General features: G+C 40.8%; 1 protein-coding gene across 2 annotated transcripts in view; it reads left to right on the top strand.

Annotated features, from left to right (window-relative positions):
* Positions 1–4,679: 4,679 nt before the first annotated feature.
* UNC79 (unc-79 homolog, NALCN channel complex subunit) overlaps positions 4,680–19,962 on the top strand; it is a 258,599-nt gene continuing 243,316 nt past the window's right edge. For both annotated transcript variants that reach the window (XM_067027850.1, XM_067027842.1), the window contains exon 1: positions 4,680–4,785. In XM_067027850.1, the coding sequence (XP_066883951.1) occupies positions 4,764–4,785 (22 nt within the window). In that variant the 5' untranslated portion in view covers positions 4,680–4,763. The remainder of the gene's footprint in view (positions 4,786–19,962) is intronic.

The following is a 19,962-nucleotide window of genomic DNA, read 5'->3' as shown; positions in this document are numbered from 1 at the left end:
TCAATAATATGGATGATTTCAGGCTTTGAATGGTTTGAAATAGTCAGCATAAACCTTAATGGAATGAGTGCATTTGAGTGTCTTGGACAGTAATGCTAACAAAAGCAAACACTCATATGTTCCAGGGATTATTCTAGATTCTCGTATGTCATTTAACACGTGCCAGGGATTGTTCTAGGTTCTTTTTAAAAAACATTTATTGAAGTATAGTTGATTTATAATGTTGTGTTTAATTTCTGCTGTATAGTACAGTGACTCAGTTATACATATATATATTCTTTTTCATATTCTTTTCCATTATAGTTTATCACAGGATGCTGAATATAGTTCTCTATGTTGTACAGTAGGACCTTGTTGTTTATCCATCCTATGCATAATAATCTGCATCTGCTAATCCCAAACCCCCAATCCTTCCCTCTCCCCCCTGCCCCCGCACTTAGCAACCACAAGTCTGCTCTCTATATCTGTGAGTCTGTTTTTGTTTTGCAGATATGTTCATTTGTGTCGTATTTTAGGTTCTATATACAAGTGATATCTTATGGTATTTGTCTTTCTCTTTCTGACTTACTTCACTTAGTATGATAATCTCTAGGTCCATCCATGTTGCCACAAAATGGCATTATTTCGTTCTTTTTAATGGCTGGGTAATAGTCCATTGCACATATATATACCACATTTTTTTTTTTTTTTTTTGTGGTACGTGGGCCTCTCACTGTTGTGGCCTCTCCCGTTGTGGAGCACAGGCTCCGGACGCGCAGGCTCAGCGGCCATGGCTTACGAGCCTAGCCGCTCCGCGGCATATGGGATCCTCCCAGACCGGGGCACGAACCCATGTCCCCTGCAATGGCAGGCGGACTGTCAACCACTGAGCCACCAGGGAAGCCCTCTACCACATATTCTTTATCTGTTCCTCTGTCCATGGACAGTTAGGTTGTTTCCATTTCTTGACTATTGTAAATAGTGCTGGGGTGCATGTATCTTTTTGAATTATAGTTTTGTCTGTTATAGATTTTTTTTTTTTTTTTTTTTTTTGTGGTACGCGGGCCTCTCACTGTTGTGGCCTCTCCCGTTGCGGAGCACAGGCTCCGGACGCGCAGGCTCAGCGGCCATGGCTCACAGACCCAGCCGCTCCACGGCATGTGGGATCCTCCCGGACCGGGGCACGAACCCGTGACCCTTGCATCGGCAGGCGGACTCTCAACCACTGCGCCACCAGGGAAGGCCTGTTCTAGATTCTTTATGTGCATTCATTTAATCCTGACAACAACCTTTGATATAGCTATGTTATGTGCATTTTGCAGGTGAGGAAATTGAGACATAGGGAAGTAAGGTGTTCAAGGTCCCACCCAGGCAGAGCTGGAATTGAAACCCAGGCTGTCTAACTCCTGAGTCCATTCCTTAATATTATACTCTCTCAATGAGGCCGTAGAAGGTTTAATTGATGACAAACAGCAGGGTTAGTAAAACAGGCCAAGAGGGAGTAATGTACTTTGTTACTTTGTTTCTGGGTTATTCAAGATACCACTTAAAAAAAAATTCAATTATTATTTTCTTTATCAAAGCCTCAAGCCTCCCAGAAATTTCTGAATAAATCATTGTGCTTTCTTTTGTTCACACAGAACATTTGTCATCTTCTCAGAAATTTATATTATATTCACATTTTCTTTCAGAATGATTCCAATTTTTTACTTGAAATTAACTCTTCAGCATCATTCTTTACATCATTATTTGTCTTTGAAGCTTGGAACTTCTCTTTGGGATGTGTTTTTAGGAATGAACGATAGTATAGGATGATCGGCTTGATTAGCCAGACCAACCTAGCAATCACTGAGGTGACACAGTCCAGTTGTGTGTACATCCTAAAGAGCCACGTCCCTAACATTTTATGAACATTTTCACCAATATCATGAAACTTGGCCACTGTGTCTTTGTTGTCCATAGACTATTTAGGGTTACTCAGAAACAACTTTCCTTGATAGTTGTTCTTTTTTTTTTTTTTTACAGGCATCCAAAAGTTTTCACCTTTATTTAGATAACTAAATATAACAGCTGTCTCACTGCTTTGTATTTTGAAGTACTTGCATTCACAGTTCAAAATTTCCCTTTTTCTTAAGTTGCTATTAAAAATGTCCTGCTTGATTGGAAATTAATTTTATTCAAGGCTAAATAAAACAGTTTTAGAATCATCATTTTAATTGCTCCCCAGAACCCAATGATCTTAGCTTCAAATTAAAATTCCCCCAAGGGATGATCGCTGGGCACAGTTTTTACATGAGGCCAGCTTACAGGGGGAGTAGCATTTAGGCGGAGGCAATAGGGAGGACCAAGATCTTGAGATAAGAGTGATCCTGCAGTTTCCAAGGAGCAGGTTCAGGGTCACTGGGGCCAAGGGAGTGGGATAAGATGGGGTCAGAGAGGATGACAGGGAGTTGGGAAGGAAAGACCATTCAGGGTTTGTTCTCCATTATAAGGACTTTGGCTTTTACTCTGAATGGGATGGAAAGCACCTGCAGGGTTCTGTGCCGAGAAGAAGGATGTTCTGTCTTAGATTTTAATAGGACTACTCAGGAAACTGTATTGAAAATCATGGAGGGGGGACTGGTGAGGATTCTATACAATGAGCCATGTGAGACATTAAGTTGGCTTGGGTCAGACCAGGAGTGCGTTCGGGCCACGCGTGGTTTGAAGTGCCCGTTAGACACACAATAGCAAATGTTGAGTAGACAGTAGGGGGCCAAGTCTGGAATGCAGGGAAAAGTCTGGGCTGGAGGTAAACTGGGGAGCTGTCGCCATGACGATTGTATTCAAAGCCCCCAAAGCGTTTACTGAATGACTAAAGGTTGTCGAGGGAAGAATTTTTCGTTGAAAAGGAAATTTGAATGCTACAAAGTTAGAGGTTTTCAAGGAATAGAGGGAGTGTTCTCAGCCCAGGCAGAGAAAGTAGAACCCATGGAATATTACCCAGCCAGGACCCTAGCCTGAGGGTAGAGATTGCAGACAGACATGGCCATGGGCTGAATGTTTCTGTCCCCCCCAAAATCATATGTTGAAATCCTAGTCCCCGAGGTGATGGTATCAGGACGTGGGCCTTCAGGAGGTGGATTGGGACTAGTGCCTTCATAAAAGAGGCCACACACAGCTCACTCGCCCCTTCTGCCATGTGAGGTCATGTCAAAAAGACACCAGTTACGAACCAGGAAGCAGGTCCTCACCAGACACCGCATCTGCTGGTGCCATGATCTTTATTTTTTTTCTTAATTGTCAAAGATTTCTTTTGAATATTTTGTCCATATCATATATAATTTAACATTCTTTTACCTAAACTAAGGATTTTTGTTGTTGTTGTTGAGGTGGAAAAACATTGATTTAGTCACCACAGTTATCAGTATTAAAAATAATTGGTCACCTCTTTCAGTTCTGTTCCCAAAACCTTTTGCTAAATTAACCTGCTTTGATCATTGCTCCTCAACTTTCACCGGCTATATAAATTATTTGAATTAAGAATGGTCATAATGGTTGACACTTGCATAGTACTTGAATTTTAAAAGGACTTTCACATCCATTACATCATTTGATCCACCCACTAACTCTTTAGGTGACAGGGCAGGTTTTATTGGTCCCATTTGACAGAAATTGAGGCTTAGGGAGATTAGGATTGTCCTAGAATGAATAAGTGGTAGAACTGAGTCTTGAATCTGATTCTTGCTGACTCCAAGTCCAGGCTCAGAATGTCTTTCCACTACTTGATTCTTTAAGCGTTTTCCTATTAATATGGTTGAGATGTGTTTCCATCACCTTCCTTTTCTACTGGCTTCATTTGGTTTCCCAGCAGAGGGGCTTCCTAACATGCCTGTCTCCCTCCAGGCTGATTGCATGGGAGCCCACCTAGGTTCCTCCTGTTTCCAATCTTGCATTTTCCTTTTCTGTGGCTCTTCCAGCTCCACCATCCGTGGAAATCTCCTCCTTCCCTAGACTCGACTAATAAAGTCTTCTCACAGCCCCCTGGCATTGGGACCTCCCATCCTGATCATCAGCAGGAGAGCCCATCAGAGAGGGGAGACAGAGGGCACGGACCGCAGCACGCCGGGAAGCCATGCTGAGGGTTCCTTCTGCATTTCCTTCCTCGCGGTCCTCAGGAGCATCCTCGCTGCCCTCCAGCTCCGACTCTCTCCAGCCCGCCCCGGATCCGCCTCCCCCTCCTTCCGCACGGAGGCTGAGACCAGGCGTGGGACGCACCTGTGTCCCTCTCCGGTCACCCCGTTGAGACACCGGGGCTGCTCCCGGAGCAGGATTTACAGGCCCGGAGAACGCCAATGGGAGATCCAAATGGTCGGGGACTCCGGCACTTTAAGAGGCTTTTCTCTGGGAAACACCCGTCCCCTCCGTGCGCCTTATGAATGGAAATCCTCCTCCCCCGGTCGAGCCCATTCTCCCATTTCACCAGGAGCCGCAGCTTGTTCCCTCCTTTCGGTCTCCCCGCCCACATCAACGCGGGCAGCTCCAGGAGGGGACGGACAGGAAGCCTTTGGCCGCCTATTAAATCCCACCCATTTCTCCGGGGGCGATTTCCTAACCTTCCGGGACCGAATTCTGCAATTTGATGTGCGTTTTGTCCGAATGGTAGCGACACGGGCCTAAGGGAGGGGGAAAGCGAGGGGTGGGGGTGGGGGGTATGCGCTCTTTTCCTCGCAACATCGCTGGCGGAGCGAGGGAGCCCACACGACACAGATTTTGGGGCAAAGCCTTTGCATCTGGACAGCACCATGTCCACCAAAGCGGAGCAGTGTAAGTAGCAGCCGGCCCGGCGTCCCGGCCCGGCCTCCGGCTGGGAGCTGTCGCGGATGCGGCGTTTGCGGCTGCTGGGAGGCCTTGGCCTCGCGCTCGTGCGGGCGTGGGGGCTGAAGTTGGGGGTGGGGTGGGGCATGGGGGTGGGAGAAGGTGGGGGGGAGGGCGGACGTTAATGGGAACGCGGCGTTGTCCCCGGTGCTGAAAAATTATGCGGGCTTCCTCGGCTGGTGGCGGGGTTTGGCAAGACCGAAAGACCCTACGAAACGAAATTAAAATGGGGTCATTTTTGGGAAGAAGAGGCCTCGTATCTTTCAGATAAATATTTCGGTATCTCTTGTTGGAGTGGGGGAAGGGGGGCAGCAGCACATCACAGGCGGGGAACTGTCAGTGCCACCCGAGTCTGCCTGGCCTTCTGAGCATGCCCAGTTCTCGGTGCTGGAGCCATAGGGGAGTTCTAGTCTGCAGTTTCCACTTTGGGTTGGAGAGGCTGGAAGGCAGAGAAGGGGGAGGGAGGATTCCGGAGTCTGAATTCTGGATTCAGTGTGAGGAAAATCAGCTCAGTAACACCAGCACTAATGCTAAAACTAACCACAGCCCGAGGTTAAAGCCAGAGCCAGTGCTTGCAAGAAAGTGAAAGGGGCTCTGGAAAAATGATTAGATCATTTTTCCAGAGAGGTTTCCTTTGTAGGGCAGCTCACATAAACTATAAAAAATAGCAGGAGGATTTTAGTTGTCCCAGGAATGACTGGCTGTGTGTTTGGCTGGAAACAAGCTGCTAACTCCTTGTGGACACAGGAAGTTTCAAATAGTCTCTCTGCAGCCTTTCTTAGTGCAGTGCGCATTCGTCGGCCTTTGGTATGTACTTGGTAGGTTGATTAACATGAAACCTTTTCCTGAGTGCACTTGAAGGATTCAGGAACTTAAAGTTCTGTAAATAAAAGGCGCTTTTATTAAGCAATGAGTTTGAATTTTTGACAAATATACCAAAACCTATTCATCGAATTGACTCTAGTTTCTTTCAGAGCAGCACACAGTTATGTTGTCACTGCTTGAAAGTCTTTTTAATTCTTCTTTGGAATGGCTATTAAAGCCATTTTGTGAGACACCAAAAAACAGTACTCTTATTATTTTGGGGCAGTAGCTTGTATTTGTTAAAATGCAGTATGTCACTTATTCACCAGGTAGATTAAATGAACTGAAGACTCGTAGAATTCCCAGATTGATGCTTCATTAGAGATCCTTTATGAGCACCTACCGTCCAGTGCTTGTACCTCTACATAAATTTTTTCTTTTTATTTGGAATCTGGAGCACCTGAGTTTGAATCCTAGTTCTGCCGTTTACTGTTTGACCTTGGGCAAAATAATTGACTTCTATGAACTTTATTTCCTCATCTGTAGACCTGGGGTAATAATGCCAGTGGGGTGGTTGTGATTATAGATGAGAGAATACACATAAAATGTTGAGTAGTGAGTCCAGCATATAGCAAGTACTCAATAAATGATAGTTATGATATTGACAATCATTTCCCACTTATTAGTCCATCTCTTCTAAATCATTAGGAAGTTCTTTTGTGATTTTTTGGGCCTGTTTTAGTTAAATCTAAACCTCAGAGATAAATTTGGCTTCTACAGAGGCTTTTGAAAAAAATTATGCATTACGTTTTGAGTAATGGTAACATAGTTGGAATCGGTGCAGAGCTTGAGGATAACACACCCTTAAAGGTTTTATTTTAGTACAGTTGTTAAAAAAACCACTACCTGTCATTTGCTTTTATAGTTACATATTATGTAAGAAATATCAGGTTAAAGCCAGTGAGTATTACTGTCCTCTTCCTTGTTATATTTTGAGATGCACTGGATGCTTTGTCTTGTCTCTTTCCTGGGCAGTTAGTGCCAATATGGATAAAATCTACCTGTGGACTTGGTTGTAGAGTGCACATAGTGTGTAGTTTAGAATTTTTTGTAAAACAGGTTTTGGTGTGTGTTTTTTTTTTTAATCTGTAGATGGAAAGGATACCATATTTGAAGCTAGGACATATGGATTTGAGTTTTTCATGTCCTTCTGATTAACTGTGAGACAATTAACTGGGCAATTAACTTAATAGTTTTGTGCCTCCGAGTTTCCATCTGTAAAGTAAGGAGTAGGAGTAGCAGCTATCTTTGTTTAGCCGTTAGCATTTTGGAGGGCAAAGGAGGTAACACAGGAGTAGGCTGTGAAAAGGATAAGGATGCTTTGGGTGATTTCGGTATCTTTATCTAGGGTGGAGGGAAGTTGAGCATCTCGTTTCTCTCTCTCTTTGACGTGCACTAACATGGATGAGTTGACACTCCAGTGCACATTATATACCCGAAAATAGAGCAAATACATGAAAGGCTGCATGGTTACTGTTTATAAAGGGTGAATACTTTTTAATAAAGTGAAGTTGCAGATCTGTGATTCTTGGACTCTGTAGGAGTATGGCTAAGGAGGAAGGAGAAAGAGAAGGGAGGACCGTGAGATTTTTCTCTTCTACTGGATGTGAAGACCACCAGAACATGAGAGAACGAGAGAGTTCATTTCTTTTCTGCATTCAGGAGGAGTGTGCATAGTACCGTTTGCCTAAGGACCAAGGGGGAGATGGAGGCTTAATGCAGTGTCAAAATAATATTTCTGCTACTCTCTTCCTGAGGCCTCTTGATGTAGGTACAGGTTTCTTTGGTACAGGAAGTGGACATAGTTTGGTTGCGCCAGCAAGAGGAAGTATTGCATTTCAACCAAACAAATTACGTGACTTAACCTTTGAAATGTAACGTATCCCAGTTATGTGAAAGATGATCTTATTTTTATGTAGTAGCATTTTCTTTAATAAAATAAGTGATAATGATGAAAGAGAGTGTAGGTATAGTTAAGATATACTTTGGAGCTTGTTTTATACATTCAATCAGTTTCCTGTGCTTTGTGCAGAACATCATAACAGGAGGTGAAAGCTTCCTAGCAATTTCTCAGGCCTTTGCACAAGAGTTAAGGTTTTTTCCTTGAAATGCTTCTTTTTCTTAAAGTCAAAGTTCACTGTAGTGAAAATGTTTATGTAGCTGATATAGAATGATAAAAACAAGAATTTATAGTTCTTTCATTTGGGATTCTAAAGAGGAGAAAGAGGAATCTACCCTCCACCCCCCAGTTTTCCCTGTCTTTTAAGAGTTAAAATTGACCAATCTGGAGTACTTTGGGTGTGCTCTTTCAAAAGAAGCTTGCTTTTGATAACGGCAGAAGTTAAGAGTCAGGGTTCTAGAATCAGAGTGCTGCTTGGGTTTAAATCCTGGCTCTGCTTCTTGCATTCTCTGTGCCCTTGGACAAGTTAACTCGACCTCTCTAAACCTCAACTGCATTGTTTGTAAAATGGGGATAGTCATAGTTGTGAAGATTAAATGACGTGATCCATGAAAAGTGCATAGCACAGAATCCTGGCATATAATGAGGAGTTAATAAATAAGTTAGCTCTTATTATTATTATCACTATCATCAAGTATAAAACCTTTTGCTTACTGCTAAAATAAGGATAATTATAAAGTTTGGATCTAGTCCCCCCTCCCCCCTCCCCCACCAGCCCAGAGTGGAGCAGAAAAAAAGTAGCCATTGTTTAAATGGGACATGGGCCCTTGGGCTATTTTTTCTTCTCCTTTGCTTGTCTCCAAGTCTCTTCTACAACAATCAACCTAACCCATTTGGGTGGGAGTGGGTCCCTGCATGGCAATTCCTTGACTTGATATATCTAGCTGATCACCTAAACAGAACATTTCTAGGGCATGAACTGCCTATCCGTCACCTTTTGTATTATGATGACAGTGTAGCATCTGGTTAACATAAATCACTCATATAAATATCCATCAAAATGTTTGTCAAATTTGGAAATTAACCTGCTGATATTTGGGGTATAAACTCAGTATAGCTAATTATAAAATGTAAATGTGTGCCATTTTTAATGTATTTACCCAAATCAACATCTTTATCTCAATAAATAAAAATCTTTTGATTACATCAAAACAAACAGTTTTAAGAGTATAGCTAATTAGCAGTATGATTTGAAATTGAACTTGCCCCTATCCCCTACATATTTAAGGGTCATACTTAGAGAAATCAATAGGTAGTTTTAATTATTTTTATGTACATTATTTGGTAATGTGACTAAAATATAAAAGCACTTTTCCTTTGAATAACATTGTAATCTGTAGTCATTTAGAAATCTTTGCACAACAACACTGCTGACTTCTTATAGACGGAACTCTAGTTTTATTCACATGTGCAAAAATTACAGTGTACCTATTAAGCATATTTGTGGTAGCAAAAAGAACACCAGGTTTTTAGCTCTGATTTCTCTGCATGATTTGACACTAGCTTTTCTATTCCTTATTTAAACTCTCCTTTTCTTCTTTCTTTGCTGGCCATTCCTACTCCGACTTTTCCTTAGGGCTACCTTTCTTCTCCCTATCTTTAAAAACAGGATTCTGTCATTAGTTCTCTCTCTTTAAAAAAAAAATCCCACAGACTCGTTCTCTTATTCACTCTTGTGGTATTAACTATCACCTCTATGTGGATGACACCCAAATTCAATTTTCTAGTCTAAACGTGTTTCTTGAACTATGGCCTCTATACCTATCGAAGCGTCCTATAGGCAACTCAAACCCAAACTCATTGTATTCTGTCCCAAACTTGTACTTTTTTTTTTTTTTTTGCGGTATGCGGGCCTCTCACTGTTGTGGCCTCTCCCGTTGCGGAGCACAGGCTCCGGACGCGCAGGCGCAGCGGCCATGGCTCACGGGCTTAGTTGCTCCGCGGCATGTGGGATCTTCCCGGACCAGGGCACGAACCCGTGTCTCCTGCATTTGCAGGCGGATTCTCAACCACTGCGCCACCAGGGAAGCCCTGTACTTTTTTTTTATAATACTCATTTTGGTGAATGGCTCCATGATCTATCCACCCATTCACCTAAGTCACAAAATTGGGAGTCTTCCTAAACTTCTCCTACTCTCTACCATTACTATCTAAGCCCTAATGATTCTTGCTCATCCAACTAAATCCCTGCACGAACTCCTTGATCTAGTTACATTGGACTATTGTTTTCCAGTTCTTCCAGTGCACTATGTTCTTTTTGCCCGATACGCTTTCTTTCTCTTTCGGCCCTTTGCTTTGCCTTCCTGATGCTTCCTTATGGTTCATCATTTAGCTTGGGAGCCCTGCGCGATTGGCACTCTTCCCCTGTGTGCCCCACTTGTGTGCTCACACTGTATTGCAGTAATTAGTCTTCTTGTTAGTTGCCCTAATTTGTGTGTAGATGGTATTATGCTCATCTCTGTGTCTTCAGCATGCAAATCATTGTCTAGGGCAGTGTTTGCACAAAAACTGTTTCTTGAATAAGTAAACATGAATGAAGGTGAAGTAAATGTCTTTCATAAGGAAGGATTACATAATTACGTTCTGGATGTCATTCACCTGAAGATTTCATATTTTCATTAATGTGAAGTTCTGTACTATATACAATGTTCACATGCTTTTCAAATGGATTTACAGGTAAATAAAAATACAGTTGTCAAAAGTACTTAAAACATATTTGCTAAATCAAATTTTATAGTATTTATATAACAACTTACACTTTTCCTGAATGTTCATTATATTTTTGGTTCTTTCTCTTAGTTAAAATTTTCTCTTAGTATATTCAGCATAATAATCGCGATTCCTAATTGGTAGACAATCTTAGCACGCAGCCAGCTTCTTCTTTTTTCTTTTATGATAAAGTGACAATACATCTGAAGTCAGGGACTCTTCATGCTGTAAATTGACTTGGATCCTTTGGTAGTATACCTGTGCAAATTTTCTGTATTGATTAGTCAACCAATAAATAGGCTTTAAATTGGGATTTTCATTTTGCAGTATTATTATGTTGGAAATTCACATGCATTTGTTTCTCATAGTCTGAAAAGATATGGGTAGCTCTGCATAAACGAACACATACATTGGCTTAGAAATGAAATGTTTATTGCATAAAAAAACTACATTAAGCAGAAATGTATACTTATCAACAAGCTCGCTTCCTGTAGTGTGGAAACTCGGTCATTTCATTTAGAATTTTTAGCTTTTTTCAACCCATATGTTGTATTTCTGTCTTGTTTTTCTCTCCTTCTGGACATTTCTTGAAAGGACAATGCTTCTAAACAGTATATAGTTTATCGTGTGAGTCTCATTTACTAGTTGATGTGGGATTAAAATTGGAGGGATATTCAGCATTTCAGAGTGTATTTCATCTTCATTGGTCTTAGAAGCTTGGTCTGACACTAGGAGAAAACTTAAAGGATATGTGTGTGTGTACATAGGTACTTATGTATATATATGTACATGTGTGTTTAATATATAAAATGCTATTTTAAGAAGAAATGAGCTTGCCTCGGAAGTGAAAATAGATAACTCCTAATCATATAACCAATTTAACATGTCAGAGTTATATGTATTTGAATCTTAAGATCTCTAGAAAGGAGGGTTTAGATATCTATTGTTTGTGCCTATTATGTATTAAGCAGTTGGACATATATTAGCTTAATTCATTCTCATAATACTTTTGAGAGTCAGGTGTTATTGTATTAGGTAAAACTCTGGTTTTACGTCTTAAATATTCCTCAGGTACCTCATGTCCTCTTTATTCTTACTATCACCATCCTAATTTTGGAATTTATCATTTCTTTATTATAACAGCCTTTTAATTTATCTCCCTGTGTCTGCTTTTGTCCCCATCAAATCTATCCTCATGTAGTCCCCTTAGTGATCCATCTAAAATACAGAGGCTATCGTGTCATTTTCATCATTCTCTTCTTTAAAACACTTCCTATCTTTAAATAACTTCCTATCACCTTTGACCCATGTTAGAGCTCCACCTCTTTGGGAGTTCGGTGAGCTCTTCCTAGATGTTAGACTATATACCATATACGTAGAGTAACTGCTCACTAATGTTGGATGATAGCATGACTTAATTTCGAGGCACTTTACTTTTACATTACATTTAAAATTTTTTAAAAATTTTTATTTATTTTATTTTTGGCTGCATTGGGTCTTCGTTGCTGCACGTGGGCTTTTCTCTGGTTGCGGCGATCGAGGGCCACTCCTCGTTGCAGCGCAGGCTTCTCATTGTGGTGGCCTCTCTCGTTGTGGAGCACAGGCTCTAGGTGCACGGGCTTCAGTAGTTGTGGCATATGGGCTCAGTAGTTGTGGCCCACAGGCTCTAGAGCACAGGCTCAGTAGTTGTAGCGCACGGGCTTAGTTGTTCCGCGGCCTGGGGGATCTTCCTGGACCAGGGCTTGAACCTGTGTCCCCTGAATTGGCAGGCGTATTCCTAACTGCTGCGCCACCAGGGAAGCCCTACATTACATTTTAATATGCATTCCAGGTCCTTCTTATGTCATCCTTTAAATGTGGCACTTGAAAAAGACTCAATACCTTATACATACCTTCACTAGTGCAGAGTACAGGAATCTATATTTCAACATGTAAAGATTCCTTTAGCTCTTTGTATTATAATGTCAAGCCTCTGGTCTGCTGAAACTGCCAGATCTTTTCTATAGGAATACCTGTTAAGCCTGTTTTCCTTCATTCTCCAGCTGTGCAGTGGGACGAAAAATAGAGCTTTGTGTAACCCTGTGTTAGTTTCCTAGGGCTGCTGTAACAAATTACCACAAACTGGGTGGATTAAAACAAGAGAAATTTATTCTCTCACAATTCTGGAGGCTAAAAGTCCAAAATAAAGGTGTTGGCAAGGCCTTGCTTCCTCTGCAGGCCTTCCTTGCCTCTCTCTTACCTTCTGGCAGTTGCTGGTATCCCTTGGTGTTCCTTGGCTTGTGCTGTATCACTCCAATCTCTGACTGTCTTCACGTGGCCTGTGTCTCCTCTGTGTTTCTGTATCCAATCTCCCTCTCTTTTCTCTTATAAATACCCCAGTCATTGGATTTACTGCCTCGCCTAATCTGGTATGACCTCATTTTAATCCGATTACATCTACAAAGGCCCTATTTCCAAATAAGGTTACATTTATGGGTATCAGGGTTTAGGACTTGAACATAACTTTTTGGGGAACACGATTCAACCCACTACAAACTACTAATTTCATCTTTTTAGTGTCGTCTCATTGTTATGCCTGATTTTATCATTCAACATAATAGACATTTCTCCATTAGTTTTGCATCAACTACCAAAATGATATGCATCCCTATATAAAATATTCAAAATAAAAATGTTGATCAGGAGAAAAGAAGTAAAAAAAGAATGTGGTGTGCCATTAAATAACTTGTTTCAAGTTGCTTTTGAGCCATTGATCAATACATTTTAGATAAGACAGTTTCACCAACTGCAAATGCATCTTACTGTGGTACTACCCAATCCATATTTTATCAACTTGTCTGTTCTCTTATTCAACAAATATCTCTTGGGTGTCTGCAGTGTGTCAGGCTCTGTACCAGGCTCTAGAGGAGCTTACAGTTGAGTCTACTCTGCTGAGATGTATATACTCTGTCTTTAGCTTTCCTTTGTTACTCTGTCCAGATTCCCCCAAAGAAATAAGAAATTGAAGTGAACTTGGCATGACTTACTCACAGACAGCCAGTACTTGCTCCTTATGACCATTATTGCACTGTCTCCTTTTTTTTTAAACTGTAGGCTAAATTATTTTTTTTTTTTGGTAGAGAATTGTACTGGAATCCCCATCTCCCCCATTCAACATTTTTCTTATTTTCCAGGTTTTTCTGGCTATTCTTTTTCGTTCTTCCAAACTAATCTCACAATCAAGTTGCATAGGTCCAGAAAAAAGCCTGATGGTATTTTTGAGTATCACATTAAATTTATAAAATAGCTTAGGGAGAACTGACATCTTCAGGATGTTGAATCTCACTGTCTAAGAACATTGTATGTCTTTCCAATTATTTTCAAGTCTTTCTGTGCCTTTCCGAAAAGGTGCCTTTAGAGGGGGTGCTTTTAGAATTTCTTGTTAAGCTTATGCTTAGTGTTTTTTTTTTGTTTTAAATATTTTTATTATTATTTATTTATTTTTGGCTGTGTTGGGTCTTTGTTGCTGTGCGTGGACTTTCCTTAGTTGCGGCGAGCGGGGACTACTCTTCGTTGTGATGCACGGGCTTCTCATCGCGGTGGCTTCTCTTGTCGCAGAGCACGGGCTCTAGGTGCCAGGTTTCAGGAGTTGTGGCTCGTGGGCTCTAGAGCACAGGCTCAGTAGTTGTGGTGCACAGGCTTAGTTGCTCCGCGGCATGTGGGATCTTCCCAGACCAGGGCTCAAACCCTTGTGCCCTGCATTGGAAGGCGGATTCTTAACCACTGTGCCACCAGGGAAGCGCCTGCTTAGTGTTTATTTATTTATTTATTTTTTTGCGGTACGTGGGCCTCTCAATGTTGTGACCTCTCCCGCTGCAGTGCATAGGCTCTGGACGCGCAGGCTCAGTGGCCACGGCTCACGGGCCCAGCCTCTCCGCGGCACGTGGGATCCTCCCGGACCGGGGCACGAACCCGTGTCCCCTTCATCGGCAGGCGGACCCTCAGCCACTGCGACACCAGGGAAGCCCTGCTTAGTGTTTTTTGAAATCCTTTTTTTCCTATCATAATTGAGGTTTGTCTTCTATATTTTTATTTTTATACACGAAGACTATTGATTTTTGTATGCCTATTTTGTAACCTTACTTTACCCAATTATTTTCTTTTTGTAATTGCTTTTCCATCTATTCCTTGGGTTTTCAAGATCTATAATTATATAATCTGCAAATAGAAAGTAATTTTATTCTTTTCCATCCAATTCTTATATCACTAATTACCTTCTCTTTTCTAATTGCATTGGCAAATATTTCCAACACAATGTTAAATATAGCATAGAGCCTATTCTTGTGTGGTTTTGAATTTTAGTAGCAAAGCCTCAAGTATTTCTCTATTAAGTAAGATTTTGGGGGGAGGGCCGAGGTAATATACTAAGGAAGTGTCCATCAATTCTTATTTTATTGAGTTAAAAAAAACCTGAATGGTGTTGAATTTTGTCAAGTTTATTTTCTATATTTATGGAGACCATATGACTTCTTCTCTTAACTCTATTAATATGCTGGATTGGATTTTATGTTTTATTTAATAATATTTGCAGTGATATTCACAAGTTAGATTGGTCCATTTTTTTTGGGGGTGGGGAGTAATTCTAGTCACGTTCTGGGAACAATGTTATACTGACTACATAAAATGAGTTTGGAAGATTTCCTTCTTTTTCTATGCTCTGGAATAATTAAAGTAACATTGAGGTTTTCTGACCTTTAAAAGTTTGTTAGGGTTCCCCTGTGAAATCATCTGGCCTGCTGCTTTTTTGTAGTGGAACTTTTAAACTTCTTCCTTTATTTCCTCTATGACCCTTGTTCTATTTAGACTTTCTGTTTCTACTGGGGTCAATTTTGGTAAGTTTTATTTCTCTAAATTTTTTTTCATTTCCTAAGTTTTCAAATTTGTTTGCATAGAATTATGCAGAAGAGTCTTTTAGAAAATTTAAAATTTCCCCTATTTTGATGTTTATTTTCTCCTTGTTATTTCTAATGTTATATATTTAATGTTGTGTACTTGTGTTCTCTCTCCCCATCCCTATCCCCTTTTTTCCTGATCTAGTTAGTGGTTTGTCTGTTTTATTAATTTCTCTTCTAAGGAACCAGTTTTAGATTTATTTATTAATTCCACTGTTTTTTTTTTTTCTTTTTTGGTTTGTAAATTAATTTCCACTTTTATTATTAATTCCCTTTTCCCCAGACATCTTTTCTTTTTTTTTTTTTGGCTGCACTGCACAGCATGAAGAACTTCCCCGACCAGGGACTGAACCCATGCTTCCTGCAGTGGAAGCCTGGAGTCTTAACCACTGGACCACCAGGAAGTCCCAGACATCGTTTTTTTAAACTTTGGTGTTTTTCTCCTAGCTTCTTGAGTTGGTGTTTATTTATTTTAATATTTTTGATCAGGCATTTCATGAAATATATTTTATTTGACACTTCCTTTAGCTGTAGGCTACAGATTCTGATAATGTCAGGTTTTTATTATTATTTTCACAAAGTTCTGGAATTTAATTTCGTATTTTGCCTTTGACTCAAGTGTTGTTTAAAAGTGTGCTTGGGGGCTTCCCTGGTGGCGCAGTGGTTGAGAATCCGCCTGCCAATGCAGGGGACACGGGTTCGTGCCCCGGTCTGGGAAGATCCCACATGCCGGGGAGCGGCAGGGCCCGTGAGCCATGGCCGCTGAGCCTGCGCGTCCGGAGCCTGTGCTCCACAACGGGAGAGGCCACAGCAGTGAGAGGCCTGCGTACCACAAAAAAAAAAAAAAAAAAAAAAGTGTGCTTGTAAATTTCCACGTGGAAGGGCATTTTTGTTTATTTTGTGTGTGCGTTTTGATTTCTTTTTAAGTTGAGGTATAATTAAAATATAACATTAGTTTAAGATGTGCACATAATTCAATATTTGTGTATATTGTAAAAGATCACCACAAGTCTAGTTAACATCTTTTTATTTTGTTACTGATTTTGAGTTTTACTGCATTATAGTCTGAGTATGATATTTGCATTATTTCTATTCTTTGGAAATTATTGAGCTTTTCTCTGTGTTGTAAGATTAAGTCACTTTTAATGAATATTCCACATGTACTTGAAAAGAAATTGTAATCTCTATTATTGGTGTTCAAAGTTTGATATAGATCTAAAAGATCCACCCAGTTTATGTTGTTTTGGTCTTTTTTATCTTTATTAATTTTTAGTCTGCTTGATCTTGGATTTTGAGAGGTATGTCAAATCTCCTATTGGCAGTGTGTTTTTGTCTATTTCTAGTTGTATCTCCTGTAGGTTTCAGCTTAATTATAAAGTTATTGCTGTGTTATTGGGTTCATAAATATTAATAACTGTAATATCCTCATTGTGAATTGTAGCCTTAACCATTATGAAGTGGCCTTTTTAATATATTGTAATGCTTTTTGGTCTCAATTCCACCTTGTCAGATATCAAGATTAAGACTCCTGTTTTCTTTTTGTGTTTGCCTGATGTCTTTCTCCATCCTTTTATTTTTAACTCTTTTGAATCTATTTGTTTTAGGTGTGTCTCTTATATTCTGCATAGTGTTGGATTTTGATTTATTACCCAATCTGAAAATCCTTTTCTTTCGATAGGTGAGTTAAGCCCATTTACATCTATTGATATGATTAATATGTTTGGCCTCAGTTCTATCATACTTTTTTTGTTTTGTCTTTTGTATCTACGTTTTTTCATTATGCAGTTGGTTTTACCTGCTTGTTTGTTCTGTTGGTTAACTTTATACTAATACCTTTATATAATACCATTAGTCCACTTTTTTTTTTGGACTTATTGGTTCCTTAAGTTGAAATTTTTTTTTTTTTTTTTTTTTTTTTTGTGGTATGCGGGCCTCTCACTGTTGTGGCTTCTCTTGTTGCGGAGCTCAGGCTCCAGACGCGCAGGCTCAGCGGCCATGGCTCACGGGCCCAGCCGCTCCGCGGCATGTGGGATCTTCCCGGACCGGGGCACGAACCCGCGTCCCCTGCATCGGCAGGCGGATTCTCAACCACTGCGCTACCAGGGGAAGCCCATAATTATGGGTTTTTTGTTTTTTTTTGCGGTACGCGGGCCTCTTGCTGTTGTGGTCTCTCCCGTTGCTGAGCACAGGCTCCGGACGCGCAGGCTCAGTGGCCATGGCTCACGGGCCCAGCCGCTCCGCGGCACGTGGGATCTTCCCGGACTGGAGCACGAACCCGCGTCCCCTGCATCGACAGGCGGACTCTCAACCCCTGTGCCACCAGGGAAGCCCCCCAAAATATTGAAATTAGCTTATAACCTCTTCTCCCTTGCTCCTTCTATCCCAGTATCTGATCTAAAGGAATATCCTATTATTTCCAGTTAACATTTAATGGACAGTCATATCTATGTGTACTCCTTATTCCCCTGACCCCAATTTTTGATAATTATACTTGTATGCTACATTCTCTCTTTTATGACCATGGGCTATCTTTGTTCTATAGGAATATTTGTATTTAGTGCTCACCAATGATTCTTATATCACTGTCTCTCTCAGTCTTTTTGGTTGTCTGAGTGTTCTTTTCTGAGTGATTCTTTTGGAAGGGCTCACGGGATCAATGTACCTTGAGTTTTTGCAAGTTTATAATAGTTTGTTTGCAGCTTTTTACTTGGAGGCCAGTTTGGGTACATGTAAAATCCTTGATTCATATTTCCCTTCCTTGAGTGTCTTAAATTTGTTACACCATGTTCTTTGGGTATTAGAAATTGGTTGAAAAGTCAGGGGACAATCTTGTTTTTTTCCCCTTATTAGTGTCTTAGCCTTTTTGCCTAGTTGCCCAAATGATGTTTTATTTTCTTTTTACAGTGAAAAGTAATTTTCACTGTAATATGATTCAGTGTTGGTCATGCTGAAATGATTGTGGTGTATCCTTTCAATGTATAAATTCAAGATTTTTTTTAATTTTAGGAAAATGTTCTGAAATTACAGAATATAATTTAATATTTATTTTGGTCTATCGTTTGACATTCTTCTTTGAGATCCCTATCATATGTATGTTGGGTCTTTTTTGCTTATCTTCTGTATGGATCACTTTCTATTGAATGTTTTTTTTTTTTTTTTTCTTTCATTATTGTAAAATTTTATTTAACTATATCTTTATTTATTTTTTTATTTTTTTTATTTTTTATTTTATTTTATTTTATTTTATTTTTTTTTAACATCTTTATTGGAGTATAATTGTTTTACAATAGTGTGTTAGTTTTTCCTTTACAACAAACTGAATCAGTTATACATATACATATGTTCCCATATCTCTTCCCTCTTTCATCACCCTCTCCCCCACCCCACTTTCTATTGAATGTTTTTAAAACTCTGTATTTCTTTTGAGTTTTTTTAGAAAAATTAATTAATTATTTTTTGGCTGAGTTGGGTCTTTGTTGTTGTTGTGTGCGGGCTTTCTCTAGTTGCAGTGAGCAGCGGCTACTCTTCATTGCAGTGTGCGGGCTTCTCATTGCAGAGGCTTCTCTTGTTGCGGAGCATGGGCTCTAGGTGTGTGAGCTTCAGTAGTTGTGGCTCGTGGGCTCTAGAGCACAGGCTCAGTGGTTGTGATGCACGGGCTTAGTTGCTCCGCGGCACGTGGGATCTTCCCGGACCAGGGCTCGAAACTGCGTACCCTGCACTGGCAGGCAGATTCTTTTTTTTTTTTTTTTTTCTTTGCGGTACGCGGGCCTCTCACTGTTGTGGCCTCTCCCGTTGCGGAGCACAGGCTCCGGACGCGCAGGCTCAGCGGCCACGGCTCACGGGCCCAGCCGCTCCGCGGCACGTGGGATCTTTCCGGACTGGGGCTCGAACCCGTGTGCCCTGCATCGGCAGGCGGACTCAACCACTGCTCCACCAGGGAAGCCCGGCAGGCAGATCCTTAACTACTGCACCACTAGGGAAGCCCCCTCTTTTGAGTTTTTAAAAGAGTTACCTGTGCAGTATAACTTTATTAGTCTTTATATGAACTAGCCTATTCATGGTGATTCCACATGTATATATATTTATTTAGCTCTTCACTTGAAAAGTCAAATATAAATAAAATTGACACTATTCAGTTGAATATTACCTTATTTCTCAGAAATCCAAACTTATTCATTATAAGTAAGTACAAGCATCTGACTACATCATTCTGTCTTCTAGTGTAGACATTCCCAAATACCTGTATACTGGAATGCATGTTACTTTGTCCTCTTTTTGTTTATTGTGGAAAATAGTTACATATAACAAAATTCACCCATTTTCAAAGCACAGTCTAATGACTTTTGCAAAGCAGATAGAATCGTGTAACCACCACCTTAAACAGTATGTGAGGGCTTCCCAGGGCTTCCCTGGTGGCGCAGTGGTTGAGAGTCCGCCTGCCGATGCAGGGGATACGGGTTCGTGCCCCGGTCCGGGAAGATCCCACATGCCGCGGAGCGGCTGGGCCCGTGAGCCATGGCCGCTGAGCCTGTGCGTCCGGAGCCTGTGCTCCGCAACGGGAGAGGCCACAACAGTGAGAGGCCCGCGTACCACACACACACAAAAAAGAACAGTATGTGAAACAGTTCTCTTACTTTAAGAAGATTCCTTGTGCTCCTTTGC

Source organism: Kogia breviceps, chromosome 3, assembly GCF_026419965.1.
Source record: "Kogia breviceps isolate mKogBre1 chromosome 3, mKogBre1 haplotype 1, whole genome shotgun sequence".
Taxonomy (NCBI): Eukaryota; Metazoa; Chordata; class Mammalia; order Artiodactyla; family Physeteridae; genus Kogia; species Kogia breviceps.
Note: the sequence above shows the minus strand (reverse complement) of the source record. Positions and strands in the feature narration are given on the sequence as shown.